A 15,273-nucleotide genomic window follows, 5' to 3' on the forward strand; every position below is an offset into this window, starting at 1 on the left:
AGCTTTGATTTGGGGATTTCCAGGGATGAGGAATCCACTGTGCTGTTTCCTGTCCACACCCAAGCCCTGAATATTCACTGGTAAAGAATGGACCTGAGTTGTTGAATAAATTTGTACGACGTGGGATGGCAGCATTTGGATCATGTCGCAATTTTGTCTGCTAGACTAAAGAGAAAAGCACATTGCCACAGGAGAAAATTACAGACCATGATCCAGCAAACAATGCCTTGGAATGAAGGGTGCCAGGAGAAAGTTACAGTATTGCTTGATTTGATTTGTAGCTCTTGTAGAAACCTTTCACGTTCACTACTATTTGTTTTGGTTGGTAGGTGTCAAGACCAGCACAATTTACTGGGGTGAACTGGGGTGTGAAACTTGGATCTGGGAGAACCTCCCACCTGCTTTTGGATATTCCCTGTTTAAATGGTCAGGGATGGCATAAGCCATGGGGTCAGAGCATCCTGTTGATGACAGGAGCAGCTCAAAGCACCTAAAACCCCACCATAAGTAATGACTAAACCCCATCCACGGCCCTGGGAGGAAAGGCTCAGCTCCAGACTGTGTGAACACCATTCCTCCAGGAGCATTGGCCCTCCTGCAGGGCTGTCCTCTCCTCCTGGGAGCTGCTGCTCTCTCTAATCCATCCTCTGTCACTCCAGCATGGGAAAGGGTTGGCCAGTGCTGAACTGAAGGTACCCTCTTAATCAAAGTAAGAGGTGGGAGCTGGAGTGTTTGTAAAATACTTTACAAATGGGAGGGTTTGATGGCGTTAAATGAAGGATCAGATTCATTAAATTAAGTGGAAAGCAATGTACATGGATGATTTCAAGGGTTGAGGTTGAATACGGGTTTTAAATAGGAAGTGATCAGCCACTATATACAACACAGAGCAGCTCTCAAATGTTTTTAATGACAGTATTTGTACACACTTTAGTTTAATTAACACATGGCACAGGAGAGGGTTGGTAACTAGGATGTGTAGTCTCACACCAGTCGTCTCAATTAGAACACATGAAATTTCAAGCATCACTACACCCAGAAGAACAGATCCTGTCCCTGCCCGGTGAGGTCTGGCAGTTTGAATTTCCATCACACTCTGTGTTTCTTGGATGTGGCAGTAATTCCTTCCCTCCAGATGGAGAAGTCCCTTTAGAAGTCAATGATCAGCTTCTCATTTGGATTTATTTCTTGTTTTGCAATCAAAATTAAGGGGACTGTGTATTGTCACTGCCCAGTGATCCACGTCACGTTTCTGACAGTTATGTTTATTAGTAAATATGTAGTAATTGCATCCAGAATTAACTGGAGCTGCTCTTCTGTGTCTGTATGTGTAGGAGAGATTTCCTGTGATGCGTGATCCCTTTGTTAGCACAGTAGTCCCTGGGTGTTGGGGGCTGTGGCTGGGTTTCAGTTCTTGGCAGGCTCCGTGCTGGTCCGGGGTACCAACTTCAGAATAATCGGCTTCTCTGGTGTTAGGAGCCCCACTGAACTCAGCTTGATTGGCATCTGCAACAATGAGAGGGAAAGCACAGGTGCAGATGGATACGTTAAACACGCAGGGATGAAAGGTTCAGGCACGACTGGATCTGTAGTGCCTGGAAGTGTGAAATGTCTGGTGTTGGCTCCCGGCTCCACCCGTGCCAGCCCCGAGCCTCCACGTGCCCTCACCTGAGTCTCTTTGCAGGTCTGGAAGGTGAAATGCTGCAGCAGGGAGACGATGGCGACTTTCAGAATCAGGAGAGCAAACCTCATCCCAATGCAGTTCCTGGGCCCAGCCCCAAAGGGCAGGTACGTGTACGGGTCTATGGACTCCTTGTTCTCCTTACTGAACCTAGATGATGGTTGGGGAAAAGAAATGAAGGCAGCAAAACCACAAAACCTACACATCTTATTTATCCAGGGATCTCTTACTGGTGCCTGATTTGGGTTTTTCTTAAAGTGTCTCAGGCTACCCCATTAATCAAATACTATGACCTAGCCCTTGTCCCTCTTGAGGGTTTGATTTTAACTCTGTCCATCCAGATTAGTAGTTGGAAGCAAGGTGAAAATCCAGGCAACATCCTGTCCCACAGCGACAGATATTTCCTGTCTGAGGTATTTAGGGAGAGAAGAACCAGAAGTTGTTTTGGTTAGGAGCAGCCTATGCCTTCACTTTCTCTGGGAATGAGAAGTAGATATCAGTTACAAAAAGAAACAGCTAGGGAAGGTTATCCTTGAAAACAAGGAGGGAAAGCAATTCTGGAAGGATCGAGTCTGGCATATTTAGTAGAAGCTTGTATGAAGGGAACAGGTTCAACAAGAAGGATTATACAGTGGATGGCCAGCAGTTACAAAAGCTCCAAATTTACCCCCTCTCAGGAAGCTTAAAAACTGGGTACAAGATCCTGTGAGGTATCTGTGCTATTCTCCCAAGAAGATTATGTTGTTTGAAACCCTGCTTTAAGCACAAAGCTTGTTTTCTTCTTAAAATTACATTCCCACGAGCCTGCAATTTCTCATCCGTATTGTTTGTAAAAAGATAGGAAGAACACCATTAGGAAGCTAATCAGAGATTAATGCTTAATTACTGAGGAAAAAGCAGTGTGATATTTCTTCCCTTTCATTAAGCTTTTTGTACCTTTCTGGCCTGAACTCGTCCGGGTTGGGCCAGTACTCGGGGTCACGGTGCAGGACGTAGGGTGGGATTGTGACCACGACTCCTTTGGGAATGTTCACTCCATTTATCTCCACGTCCTTCTTGCAGGTTCTCTCAATCCGCCCCCCAAGGGGATAGATCCGGAGGGTTTCATTCACTGTCATGTCAAGATATTCCAATTTCGTAATTGCTTCGTACGTGAGAGGAGCCTGCAGGACAACACAAGGAAGGTGACCAGGTATGTTGGCATCAGAAGTGGATTGTCCTAAAATGACTGTGGGAACCAGAGTATCCCCAGCCCCCACTGCCCCAAATTTAACTCAGACTCACTGAAGAACAAAATGCATAGTAGAAATTGAGCAACTGGTTTTATTTTTTGACCCTTGAGTCATGGAAATGCTTGGAAATCCACATCCTCTTGTGCAAGGGTGCAGAGTGTGGCAAACAGGTTTGAGCAGCTGGGGTGCCTGGAAGGTTCCAGCTGCCAAAAGAAAATCACTGCAGGGCTGAGTTGTCTCAGTGTGTGTCTCCCAGAGCTAATGAAAAATCCATGGTGTTTAGGAGCTAAAGATTTTTCATTGCCCTGACTGAACCAGGAGGGCAGCAGGGTCAGAGGGTCCTCCTGATCACTCAAGGTCTCCCTTACCTTGTTGGGCAGGACTGTGTCGATCTCCTGCAGCACCTTTTCCTGCACATCAGGGTGCATGGCCAGCTCGTAGGCCAGGAAACCTAGGGTGTTGCTGGTGGGTTCATACCCAGCAAAGATAAAGATGAATGCCTGGGCCAGGACCTCTGTGTCGGTCAGGGCTGTGGGGAGATGAGAAAAGCTGTGTTGGCTGATGGTCTCAGCAAGGAGCAGGCAGCAGCAGGTGGTGTTGAGGCAGGTTTGTTGCAGTTGTTTTCTGATAACGCTTTTATAACTGCTCTACCTGCCTGGAAAAATCCATTTGATAGAGGAGGCAGGTGATTTCCTGAGTATAAATAACTGACATGGCAGTCCTGCTCCCTGGACAGGGATCTTAGCCCTGGTGCTGGCACCAGGAGGCAGAGCTCCATCTGAAGCTGGTCAGTGAAGATGATGGTGAGACAAACACCTCCCCATATTCTCCTCACTCCCACAGCCCCGTGCCCATGATGAGGATTTGGGTGCTGTTACCTTTATATGAGTGATTTGCTTCGTTGTTGCCCTGGCTGGCTGAGCGCTGGGATTCGATCATCAGCTGCAGGAAGTCTACCCTGCCCTGAGAGGGAAAGCAGGAGAGTCTCTTTGGTGACAGGCTCCTTGGAGGGCTCAGATAAGCAGATTTCACAGCCTAAGCACAAGTTTTAGACCGAGAGCATCCCCAAAATGCTCTCAACTTCCTTACTGAAAAACATAATGCTCACTTTTTATTTTGGAAACCTGTCTGTCCTGTCCATTAAGACACTGGGTGGGAGAGCAGTGTCTTGAATGAATTTGGGCAAAGGGATCCAAACTCTTAATGGCAGAATTTTGTCAGGAAGCAAACTGCAGTTTTAGAAAAGCAAGAGGGGAAGGCACAACCCTAAAGGTGATTTTGCTGCTCATGTGCTGCTTACTCTGCACTCTCTCATCCTCTGCCTAATCTTCTTCAGGGAGTCTCTCACTCTCTCATTACAAGTGCTGCAGACTGAAGCTTAGTCCAGTTCTGCTGAGCCTTTATCTGGATTTAGCTTCAGATCACGGATGTACAAAGTCCTCCTGATTCTCTGCCAGGACGGGTCAGGTGGGGCTTTCCTGACAGTATTAAAATGAAATGTTTACACTTGAGTAGGCTCAGGGTTTTGTTGAGTCATTGTACTTTGGCTTCACCTTTGATATCATCTTCCTAATTATATCTCACTTCAGTGTACTTTCTGCTACAATTGCTCACAAATTCCCACTCACCTTGTGAGCCTCCTTTTCACGATCCTGCTTAATTTTGGCAAGGGATCTCATGAAAAAATCTACAGCATCACTGGGGAAGACGTTTATGTTCATCTTGACCATGACAGGAATAAGGAATGGGAAAGCAACTGAAAAACAAATAGAAAATTAAATTGCACTCTTTAAATAAACCCCTCTTGATAGCTGTGGATGCTACTGGGAGTTTATTTCCTTTTTTAATTTCTGTAGATGAAAAAAGCATGGACTTTGCCTTTTTTCCCTCTGTTTCATTCCCTTGGAATAGGTTTTGTGTCACATGGGCACAACCAAGCTGGGTATAATCATTCATTTAAGAGAAGACCAAGGCATATTCAAGCTCCTATTTCTAAGGCTCTGTTTTCTAATGACAGGTTACTTCTGGACACAACAGGCATGTGCTTCACAAGAGAAATACTGAAAATTCTGAGTTCTTTGTTCAGGCTGAGCTGTTCACTGCCTTGCTGTGATCATGCAAACATTTTCAAGTCCCTTTCAAGGCTTTTCCTTCCTTATAGAAACTGGATCTTGATATTCTCTATAGATTCATGACATCTACAGCACCAGAACCTCCTCTGTGCACAGATCCAAACTTTCCCTGGGTTTCAGCAAGGTGTCTAACATTAATTTAAGGTCCATTGCTGCTAAGCTCTTGCACTGGAGGAAATTGCATCTAATTACAGTCCCCACTCAGCACTCTCTTCCAGAAAATGCATTTCAGATAGCAGTGCTCTCCTCAAGTCTCACTTGCTTTTCAACCTTCAAATAATTTCCCAACACTTAATTGGATATTTCTGGGTGGTTCACAAGTTTCTTGCACTGGGGATGCCAAAGGTGGAGGAAGCTTTTACCCATCTCATCCCCAGGGTTTCAGCATGAAGCTCACAAAGAGGAAATGATGACACAAGGGCCAGTAGGACTTCATTCCTAGCAAGGGAAGTTGTCCAATCAAAACCTGGAGTCACTTACATGACAATATGAAGACTGGGTTAAAAAAGTCAAACTTGACCAGTTTCTTCATCTCTCTGACAAAGGGGTCCTTGGGGTTGTTCATGGAGTCAATGTTCACACCAAAGGAAGTGCTAGTGACCACATCCATGCTGTAACTCCCAAAGATGCTGATGGAAGGTAGAAAAAAATAGACTGTGGTTAAATATTTGGACTGAGTGAATGTATTTTTTTTTCCTCATGTCTATGTGACATTCAAATAAAAAGTCTCAGAAGACCTCCTGCCTTAGGTTTGAAAAGAAAATTGGCTCTGTGGTACTGAAGAGCACTTCTAGAGAAGGGGATAGATTTTTAGAGAGCTTTTGTTTTCAGCCTGCACAGGTTTTGAAGTCAGACAGCTTTTCCAAGGATTTTACAACAACATGGGATGGGTTGATGGAGGGACAGTAAGTGGAACTTAGCATGGTAACCTCTTGAGGAGGGGTGGCAGCACACCTTGCCTCAAACAAGCCCTGGGAGTGGTCCAGTTCCACCAAGAACAGCCCCCTGTTCCAAGCTGTCCAAGCCCTCCCCTAGCAGGGGTTTGGTTTAAGGGGAGCTTTGCTGCTTTGTGGTTCCTGGTGTGCAGCTGCCCCTGCTGCATTTTTGCTTTGAAATTGGGGTTCAATACACAGGGTTTTGTCCAGAGTCCATATGGAGGGCACAGATCAGGCAAAAACACTCAGGGCCAATCTACAGCTTCAGTTTCCCCAGCAGTGGGGCATGTGAGGGATGAGCATCCCACACTTCCACATTCTGTGGGACAGAGATCAGCAACCTCCATGTTCTGGGAATGGAGAAGGTGCTGCACAGAGATCCTGAATGCTTGCAGGAAAAACTGGGTTTTCCTGCCAATCTTGGAGTTATATTGGATCTCTGGATTCACAAAGATGTGCTGGAGCATTTTCCTTCCTATCTACCTCTGGGAAGTTTCCTAACATCCAAATTAAATTTTCCCCTTTTAAATTTCCAGTCAGGCTTTCAGTAAGTCCCATTCTTCCTTTCAGAGCCCTGGCTGACCAAAGGAAAGATCTGCATTGCTGGTACCCAGTGAACCACAGCACTTCTAACAAGGTTTGCTCTGCCAGCTGCTCTTAGCAGCTACTTACTCCTTTACAGATATTGAGCTGTCCTCTTTCACTTGCTTTTGAACATTCTTCACCAAAGCTTCCCCATAGTGCTTCATTATAGGGAACATCTATAACACAAACCAGGCATGGTCACTTCAGGACAATACATTTTACTCCTTTACACAGGTTCATGAAGACTACAGGGAGTTTCATGAATATTAACAAATAAGATCTCTCTGCTCAGGTTTATTTTAAGACTTTTCTGGTTTCAGTTCGGCATAAATCAAACAGGCCAGCTTAGTTGCCAGGCTCTGACTAAAGATATCAGACCCCTGTGATAATCTCAGCCTGAAAACACTGCTGACTGACTCTGATTTAGTCTGTACCTGCCCCTCAGGTTTACCTCCTTTAGTTTCCCACTGGTGAAGGTTGGAGAGAGCACAGTGCGGAGCCTTTTCCACTGGTCATCTTCAGCTAATGAGACGGCGTTGGTCAGTACCCCGGCCAGGTCCGTGCGCTGCAGGGGAAAAGAGAAGGTGTTAACCCCAGAAAAGAGAGCAGCCTCCTTGCAGGGGTGACAATGTGGCATGCAAGCCCCTGCCTGGGCTCTTCTGGGGGCATTGCTGCTGGCAACAAGCTGTGGCCTGACAAACAGCCTCTCTCAAGGCACACATACATAAATAATTCCCTTTCCTACACTAAACCAGCTTTGAGGTATCATTCCCAGCCCCAGTACAAGTCAAATCAGCCTAGCATTTCTGTGTGTACCCACCATGTCCCATCTCTGCATCCCAGCTAGTGGCACCTGTGCACCCTTACAGATTCCTGCACACTCACACAGACCCAAATCCATCCCCATATACAAAAATATACAATAGGTGTGAGAACAGACTTGGTCTGCTCCCTCTGCCAGCCCGTGTGTGCAGTCCAGGCTGTAAGGCAGGGGAACAGTGACGTGCAGTGGTCGTGTTCAGTAATCCCTGTAGTGCAGCCACTCATTCCCAAAGGATGCTTGGCATGCCTGTCTCCTCCTGCACTTCTCTGGACTGTGCAGATCACAGCACTTGTGCTCTCACCCTGCGGTTGGTGAAGGTGGTGTAACAGTCTTTAACCAGCACAGATTTGATGATCTGGGGGTCTGTAACAGCCAGCGTGGGTTGTCTGCCATCGTAAATCCTGTTGGGGGGAGAAGTGGAGGCAGGTAAATAACCCCAGATAATTGAAGTGTAAGGCTTGGCTGATGCTCACGAGATGCCCATGTGTTGAACAAATGTTCTTCCATCAGCAGCCTTGTTGCTCTGTTGTCTGAGTACAGAAATGTAGAAAGTAGAGATGGAAAAGGACTCCCAGACTTTTTCCCATCTGGTTTTGTAAATGGTAAAGGGGGATAAACACCCTCCAAATTCACTGGGAAATGAGCAGGGCTCAGTTGCTCAAAGGACCAGATACTAAATGAAGGAAGTGTCTTCCTTTCCTCCCCTGACTCTCTGTGTTTTTCCAGGCACTTAAACACATTACAGTATTAGAAGGAAACTTGTTCGACCCCTTTCAGGCTCTTGAGTTGAGTGTCTGGAGACTTGGGCTGACAGCATTGAGACATCCTTGGAGATGAAACTCAGTCCTTGTTTTTGTCTTTTTAAGCTGCCAGTTCTGAATGCTTTCCTGGAACAGATGTAGATTAAGCTGATTTGTGCTCTCTACCCATTTGTGTAAACATGTATTTTCCAGACTCCATTTGTTAAAGCTGATGTAGGGACCAGTGGATGCATCATACAGGATATGCAAGGCTGTAGCCTAAGTTATAACAACAGTGATGAAAGCTATGGGAGGAGGTGTCTAGAACAGAAGAGCTGTAACTGCAGCAGCTCCTGCTGCAGCAGGTGGGGATCAGCAGCACAAGGAATTATTGGAACTCCAAAGGGACTCACTCACATTCCTCTGCTGTTGGTAAACCAGACACACCCAACCTGCCAGTTCCAGATCCCACTGAAGTAAATAGTTCTGCTGATGATTTTGTTAGGGGCAGGTGAGGGCCTTTTGTTACCAGATTTAAACTGCTTTTCGCAGCACTGGTCAAAATAGCTCCTGTATGATGTGGCAGTGACACAGCTCTGTGTCACCAGGCTCCAAGTAAGCCATCAGCAGCACCCTGTCACTGCTGCTCTCATCCTGTTGGGACTGTCAGGGCTGCAGGTGGAGAAAAGGGAGCTTTCCTAATGAACATTTTCTCCCCTTTGTACAGATTCTAGTTTTACTCTCAGAAGAGATCAGTGGTTCATACTCACCCCCAGATTTTCCCGTATTTCTTGAAACATTCCGTGTCAAATTCCAGGAAACCCTGTGGAAAGCAATTTTAAAATTGTCATGGGCTATCCTGGATTGAAAGAGACCCACAAGGACCATCCAAGTCCAACTCCTAGCCCTGCACAGGTCAGCCCCAAAAATCCCACCACATGTGTGAGAGTGTTGTCCAAATGCTCCTTGAGCTCTGGCAGAGCGGGTGCTGAATTATCTGAGAGAGGATGCAGTGGAGGGGATGATTTTGGACATGGTGGGTGGAAGGAAAAGCTCTAAACTAATGTTCAGAGCTGCTTTATGAGCAGCCAAAGCTATGATGAAGCATGAATGTGCACTGTGCTTTGAGTGAGCTGTTGGCCAGGGGGCTGGCAAAGGGCAGCTGGAAATCAGCCAGCCAGGAGTGCTCCTCTGGGGATGCCCCTTGGTCTGTGCTGCTGAGCCTTATCCCATCCAGTCTTTTGTAGTGGTTTTGCTTCGCCAATTTGAAATTTCCCAGCCAATGCACCAGTTAATGTGGTGGGTTCAGTGCTGACCAATCATCAGTGCACTCACTAGGATGTACTTATTCATTTCCTGCTGTGAGGTAGGATTAGGAGAAAGGCAAAGCAGGCTCAAAACTTTAAAAGCCTTTAAAAGAAAAATTTATTAACAGTAACTAAAAGAAAGAGTAATAAGAACAAAACCTTCAGGACACTTCTCCTCCCCCTACAACCTTTCTTTCCCAATGAAAATGTAAAGAAACAAAACCTAAAATTTCAGTCAGTTTAGCACCTCTAGAATAGTCTTTCTTCAGTTCCCTTAGGGAGGGAAGTCCCTCTTGTTAATGTTATGGAGATCTCTCCACAGAAAAACAGTTCTCTCGTGGCTTTTAACTTCCATGAACAGCAGCCACCTGGGGAAATCTGCAATTGTGAAATCTCTCCCATTTTCCACAAGCTTTAGCAGCCACCTGGGGAAATCTGCAATTGTGAAATCTCTCCCATTTTCCACAAGCTTTTCCCACAGCTATGTTTATGGGCCATATCAGCTTCTGGGGTACTGTTTTAATGATGTGCTGTTCAAAGGCAAAGGTTCTCATTATCTATCTCTGAAATCCTCTTCCTGCGGGCACAGGATCTTCATCAATCTTCTCTCCTTCTCTGTTCAAACTTCTCATAGGATCATAGCTGCTTTAACATCTGCTTACTTTAGCATGGAGGCCTTTGCTCAATATCTACAATTTGAACACTTTCATCTCCCCATGCTTTCATGCGTTATAGGGAAAAAGAGTCTTTCTCCACAGCTTTACAAGAGGATTTCAGCCTAAGATCAAGGCATCTCCTCATCCCTCCCATCTGGGACTTGACTTCTTCACTGACTTCAGTGTCTTCATCTTGCTCCTCTACACTGCCTGCATTTTGTTCCTTTCTCTCATTCGAGGGAGGATTGAAGCACTGAAAGAGTTAATATCTCACCCAGGGCCTGCAGATGGTCACTTGAGCCCAGGTGGGCCCAGTGGTTTGTGGTGGCACTATGGCTGAGGCAGGCTGATGCCTTCTCCTCTCCCCTGCCCGGTGGTTGTGGGCAGATCTCAATGGTGGTACAATCTTGGCCGAGCCAGCCCAGCCCGGGGCTGCTCCTGGGCCCGGCAGACCCAGCTGGGCCCCGGGCAGGCGGCAGGGCAGGGCCCAGGAGCAGCAAGATGTTAGAAATTGCAGCCATGGCCCAGCCCGGCCTCAGCCCCCCACACACTCCCCTCACCTGCCCGGCAGCCGATGGGGCACCACAGGAATGGGGCCCGAGCAGGCCCAGCCCCTGTTACCACTTTGCCAGCTGGAAAAGAGAGAGTTCCCAGGTTTCTTTTGTCTTTAGCATGTGTTTTTCACAGAGGTGTGCACAGCTTTCCAGTGGTTCAAACAGATTGTCACTTACACAGGAGCTTTGCATCACTTCCCTGAATGCCTCCCATGCAAACCCACTACGCCTTTGCACAGGCCCTGTGTGACAGAGGAGCATTTGTAGATAACTTATCGTTACTCTGTGTTTGTTCAGCTACAGCTGGGCCAGCAAAGGCAGCTCCAGGCACTCACTTTGCGATATTCCAGGGCTGTCCCGATGAAAGGCAGAGGTGTTGGCCCGGGAATGCCCAACTTCTTGAACAGACCAAATGGCCAGATCCCATATCTGTGGGACAGAAAAGAGCAGTGTTACATCACTGTGGCACTGGGGCTGTGAGCTTTCCTAAACCTAGAGACTGCGGCAACATCCCTTGGGAGAGGAGGTTGATCCAAGTGGTGGGAAAAAAGCAGTCCAAGTGAAAATTGCCCTGTAAAAAATTACTTGATAACCATGGTAAGGCTTACACAGAACTTCAGAAGGTTCCTTTTGGTGTGAAAGCAATTGTTTCCACCAGATCACCTGTGAAGACAGCATCTGGAAATCTTGAGTAAAACTCCTGACAGGAGCTCATTGTCTACCAAAGGAGAGGCAGAAAATGGAGCTGGAAGGAACACCAAGCTTACATGTTTGTATTGAAGAGAAATCAAAGCAGTGCCAGGAATTATGTCCCAAACAGGGTTTTTGTCAAACTGTCCTTCAATTTCAGTAATTGTTCTCCTTCCCTTAGTCCAGCATTAGCTCAGTGGAAGCCTAGTCTTGATGGTTTTCTCTTTAGATTTTATTGACAGCCTTGCAGATTTCTTTCCTCTGAAGTACCCTTCCTGGCAGCTCTAAAGTTATTGCTTCTACCCTGGGGCTTTCTCTTTCTCAACAAGAGCCTGGGCTGCAGCCCTTTGAAGCTCGTCTTTGGCTGTGTTGAAAGAGGTCCTCAAAATATTTGGTTTTAGTTAGTAGCTGCAGCTTCCCAAGTGAGCAGTTCATTGCAGAAGGGATGTAAAGCAGGGAAGGTTTGGCAGGGGAATGTTATCAGAGATCATCTTCAGGTCACGAGGCAGCAGCTGCTCAGACAGGATCTTGGGGATGCTTATTTGAAAAGCCAAAATCTAGGTTGAGACTTAGGGAGGGCCTCCCTTACAAATACCAATGTTTTTATGAATTCTGGGGACCCCAAATTACATCAGTGTCCCCCAGCACAGCTTCTGCCAGAGCAAAAAAAAAGCAGATTCCACCTTATGGTCCAAACAAGACAGGTGAAAAATGGGGAGCTGGGTGTGTTCAGGTGAAGAAAGGTTTCACAGAACTCAGTCTGTCAATGTTTAACCTTTTTTGTCAAAGGTTAATTCAGTGCTAGGAATCAAATGTTTGTGGATTCTTATTTGTAATGTTCTGCTAGGTAGCCAAGGATGCGGGAGGACCAGAAAATGTCAGGGAGGGCTGGTAACAAAGCCCAGAAATAAAAAGCCCAGAAATACTGTAGGGAAACAGGTTTAAACCACTTGAAACATGGCCAGGAAAATGTAGTCTAACACTCCTACAAGTAAAATGTGTCAAGGATTTCTGCAGACTGAAAAGGACCATTCAGTGTAAGGCCAAAGAATAGTCATTACTTCTTCCTACCATGGATGTGAACCAGAAATGCCTGAAATTCCCTCATGTGTGAACTGGAACGGTGTTGCCCCAGCTGGACAAGAAGCATCTAAACAACCTCTCTGTGTCAATGGGCAGTGAAATTTCTATTTTAGCTCTGATATCAGAGCACAGAGACCTGGGTTTAGTCCCTTTTCCACAACAGAATTACGGGTGCCTGCAGAAGGTGCAAGTCTGGTAACCAGCAATCTTAGATAGCCACAGAGTAACTGAAATAGGAGAGCCTGGGTCAAGATTCAGGGTGGCTTTTTTGGTTTTGTTGTTTTGGTGTGGTTTGGGGTTTGTTTTTTTTTTTTTTAATGAGTCAGCCCCAAACAGACTTTTGAATGATCCAAATCAGAGGAACAGATTTGAAAAAATATGGCTAAAACTTTCTGAGCTTGCTGAGGTGCTGTGGCTGGAGCGTTGCCAGGGCAGACAAATGGGCCGTGCTCATGTGCACCACATCAGTCAGGGGTTTTTAACCAGCCCTGCTCTGCTGCAGTGCTGATTGGCACCAGGAAAGCAAAGAACAGCATTTCATCACTAGCAGGGCTGCCCTGAAGCACTGGGGGTACATTTCTGCTGTGGGATTTTGTCTGGAAAGCCAGGAGCAGGTGGCTGACCTTGCTCTGTGCTCCACTCCTTCCCCCAGCACAGCTGGCTGTGAGGAGGGACATGGGATGGAAATCAAACTTCTGCAAAGGACCCCTCCTGGTGCAGGTGCCCCTGAGGAGAATCTTAGCTGGGTACCATGGAAGAAGTTAGAAGGAGTAAAAACTAATCCTACAAATATTCTTCTCCTGGTGCCTTTCTGCTGCTCTCCACCAGTGCAGCAGGGTCATCTTCTGCTGGCTTGCCTGCAGAGCAGCCTCAGCCAGGGAGGCACAGCTGGATGTCTGTGAAAAATCACCTGATGGATCAGAACCCTGACAGAAACCAGCACCCTGATGGTAACCAGTACCTGACATCATTATCATTCTATTTTTCCTTCGATTCTTAGCAGCAATCTCATAACTGGATGGGAATACTCCAAACCTTGGAGCAAGATCACACACGTGTACAGTCTTTAGACTTCTCTGCTACATCCCAGAGCCTGGTTAGATACTGGAAAACTGGGAATCACATCTACTCTTCAGCAGATTAGTTGTGTGAAAGTGAGCAATGGCAAGAAGAGAGAAACAGCAGGAGCAGAGAATCAATAAGGAATATATTTTACTCACGCTAGCAGGAGGGCCATGAGAAGAAGTATAAGAGCCCATGTTTCTGTAGAGAAAGAAGGCAGAAGGTTCATTTCAGTTCTTCTCTGATTGGCTCCGAGTTCTGCCTTGATGTGCTTGTCCCACGCCAGTGGGAAATAGGAGTGTTTCACACTGTGCAATCTTTTTTATGCAGTCATATGATGATGGGCCCTCCTTCTGTGACAAAGGAGGAGGGGTGGAAGGTAAAGGTAGAAAAGTCTGCTAATCTGAAAAACACCATTCATGTGATAGACTGAAGTGTCTAAGGTTCAAGTTATTTAATGCGTGTGTTGCCAAACATTTCAACAGGTTTCCCTATTGTAAGTAAAAACTGCCCTCCCATTGACTCATGCCCCTGGGCTCCCACACCAAAGTAAATATAAACAGGTTACAATGAAAAGGTAAATCCCAAAGCAGGTGTCAGGGCTGGTTTACAAAAGGGAAAGAGAAGGGAAAAGGTTATTCACGTATTGTATGACAAGAGCCTTTCTAGCAGATTAATCAACTTTGACAGAATTTAAGATTTTGTTTGAAATATCTCTCTGTGTTGTGAAGTGCAAGTGCTGCCTGCAGTGGATCAGTAGCAGCTTCTAACTAAGGCAGGAATTTGTCCCCTCTGAAGGCTGTAGAAGTCCAGTCCACCTTGTTTGCTGGCCTGTGGCCAGGTGTTATGTAAGAGAAATGCTGTCACTCCACAACTGTAAACAGTGAAAGTGTCATCCTTTCCAAAGCACCACTCCTGGCTCATGAATAAAAGCCATGCCCACCCTTCTGTAGCAGCTGAGGAAAAGGCACGAGAAAAGGGAAAACACAAATTTTGTACAGGCTCTCCTGTAAGGATGGTGCTGAAAAGCAAGAGCAGGTGTGGATGTGCTGAGAGGAGATTATGATGTGGAGAAAACTGAGCTCTTTGGATGGTGTTTGTTAGTGGGGATCAAGCCAGGGCAGGAAGTTCTATGGTTTGCGTAGGTGTGCACTACAGCAATTTTAGGGCTTTGTTCAGAATTCTAAAATGAGCAATTCCCTTCTTATTAGCAAAGCTGCTGTCTTCAGAAGGGAGTTTACTGTCTGCACTGAGGCAAGTTGGGCAGGTGTTTTAATCTTTTGGCATGTCAGAAGCCTTGTGTCTGCAAGGATGTGGCTGTGATAGACACTGCATTGACCAAGCAGTGGATCTCAGTCCACATTCCAAGGAGCATCATCTGCCTTATCTCAGCATTTGTATCTCATTTCTCTTTTGCCTGGCCTTTGCTCTGGCCTTTGGAAACAGAACAGTTGTAGATTATTTTGTAATAAACACAGTTTGCTTTAGTTTGATGTGAACAGACAAGTTCCTGACACAGCTCTCCAAGCCTATGCTGGGTTCTGCCTTTCTTGATTCAGAGATGTTGCAAGAACATGGTTCAAGGTTCAAGAGGTGCTTTCCCCTTCAGGAAGTGGTCACAGCAGTAATTGGTGTTCCAGGGTTCCTCTTTGCCTATTTTGACACAGCCTTGAAATTTGAGTTTACTGGACACCAAAATGTTCCCAACTCGCTGTGTTGGGAAATAGGTTAACATAGTTTATTCAGGAAAAAGGATTGTTGTAGGGCTCTCTATCCTCACTAAAAATAAGCCT

At 46.2% G+C, this 15,273-nt stretch overlaps 1 protein-coding gene across 2 annotated transcripts; it reads right to left on the reverse strand.

The window, feature by feature from the left end:
- Window positions 1–889: 889 nt before the first annotated feature.
- LOC128815609 (cytochrome P450 3A9-like) lies at window positions 890–13,782 on the reverse strand. Of its 2 annotated transcripts, XM_053992441.1 has the most exons (13): window positions 13,639–13,782; window positions 10,981–11,074; window positions 8,899–8,951; window positions 7,690–7,789; window positions 7,017–7,130; window positions 6,653–6,741; window positions 5,526–5,674; window positions 4,542–4,669; window positions 3,792–3,876; window positions 3,282–3,442; window positions 2,618–2,844; window positions 1,669–1,831; window positions 890–1,506 (listed from the first exon to the last, which is right to left on the reverse strand). In XM_053992441.1, the coding sequence occupies exons 1-13, from the start codon at window positions 13,707–13,709 to the stop codon at window positions 1,408–1,410; spliced, it is 1,533 nt and encodes a 510-aa protein (XP_053848416.1). In that variant the 5' UTR covers window positions 13,710–13,782; the 3' UTR covers window positions 890–1,407. The 2 variants fall into 2 exon arrangements, with proteins under 2 accessions (XP_053848416.1, XP_053848417.1); XM_053992442.1 differs by lacking the exons at window positions 10,981–11,074; window positions 13,639–13,782 and adding an exon at window positions 10,823–10,853.
- Window positions 13,783–15,273: the final 1,491 nt, after the last annotated feature.

Source organism: Vidua macroura, chromosome 16 (assembly GCF_024509145.1).
Source record: "Vidua macroura isolate BioBank_ID:100142 chromosome 16, ASM2450914v1, whole genome shotgun sequence".
Classification (NCBI taxonomy): domain Eukaryota; kingdom Metazoa; phylum Chordata; class Aves; order Passeriformes; family Viduidae; genus Vidua; species Vidua macroura.

Coding starts and splice junctions, on each gene's coding strand:
- LOC128815609 (XM_053992441.1), bottom strand. CDS start 13,709: ATGAACCTTCTGCCTTCTTTCTCTACAGAAACATGGGCTCTTATACTT. Junction 6,742..7,016: donor CCAGTGGGAAACTAAAGGAG/GTAAACCTGAGG, acceptor TTTGTGTTATAG/ATGTTCCCTATAATGAAGCA. Junction 3,443..3,791: donor AGCAAATCACTCATATAAAG/GTAACAGCACCC, acceptor ATCTCCCCACAG/CCCTGACCGACACAGAGGTC.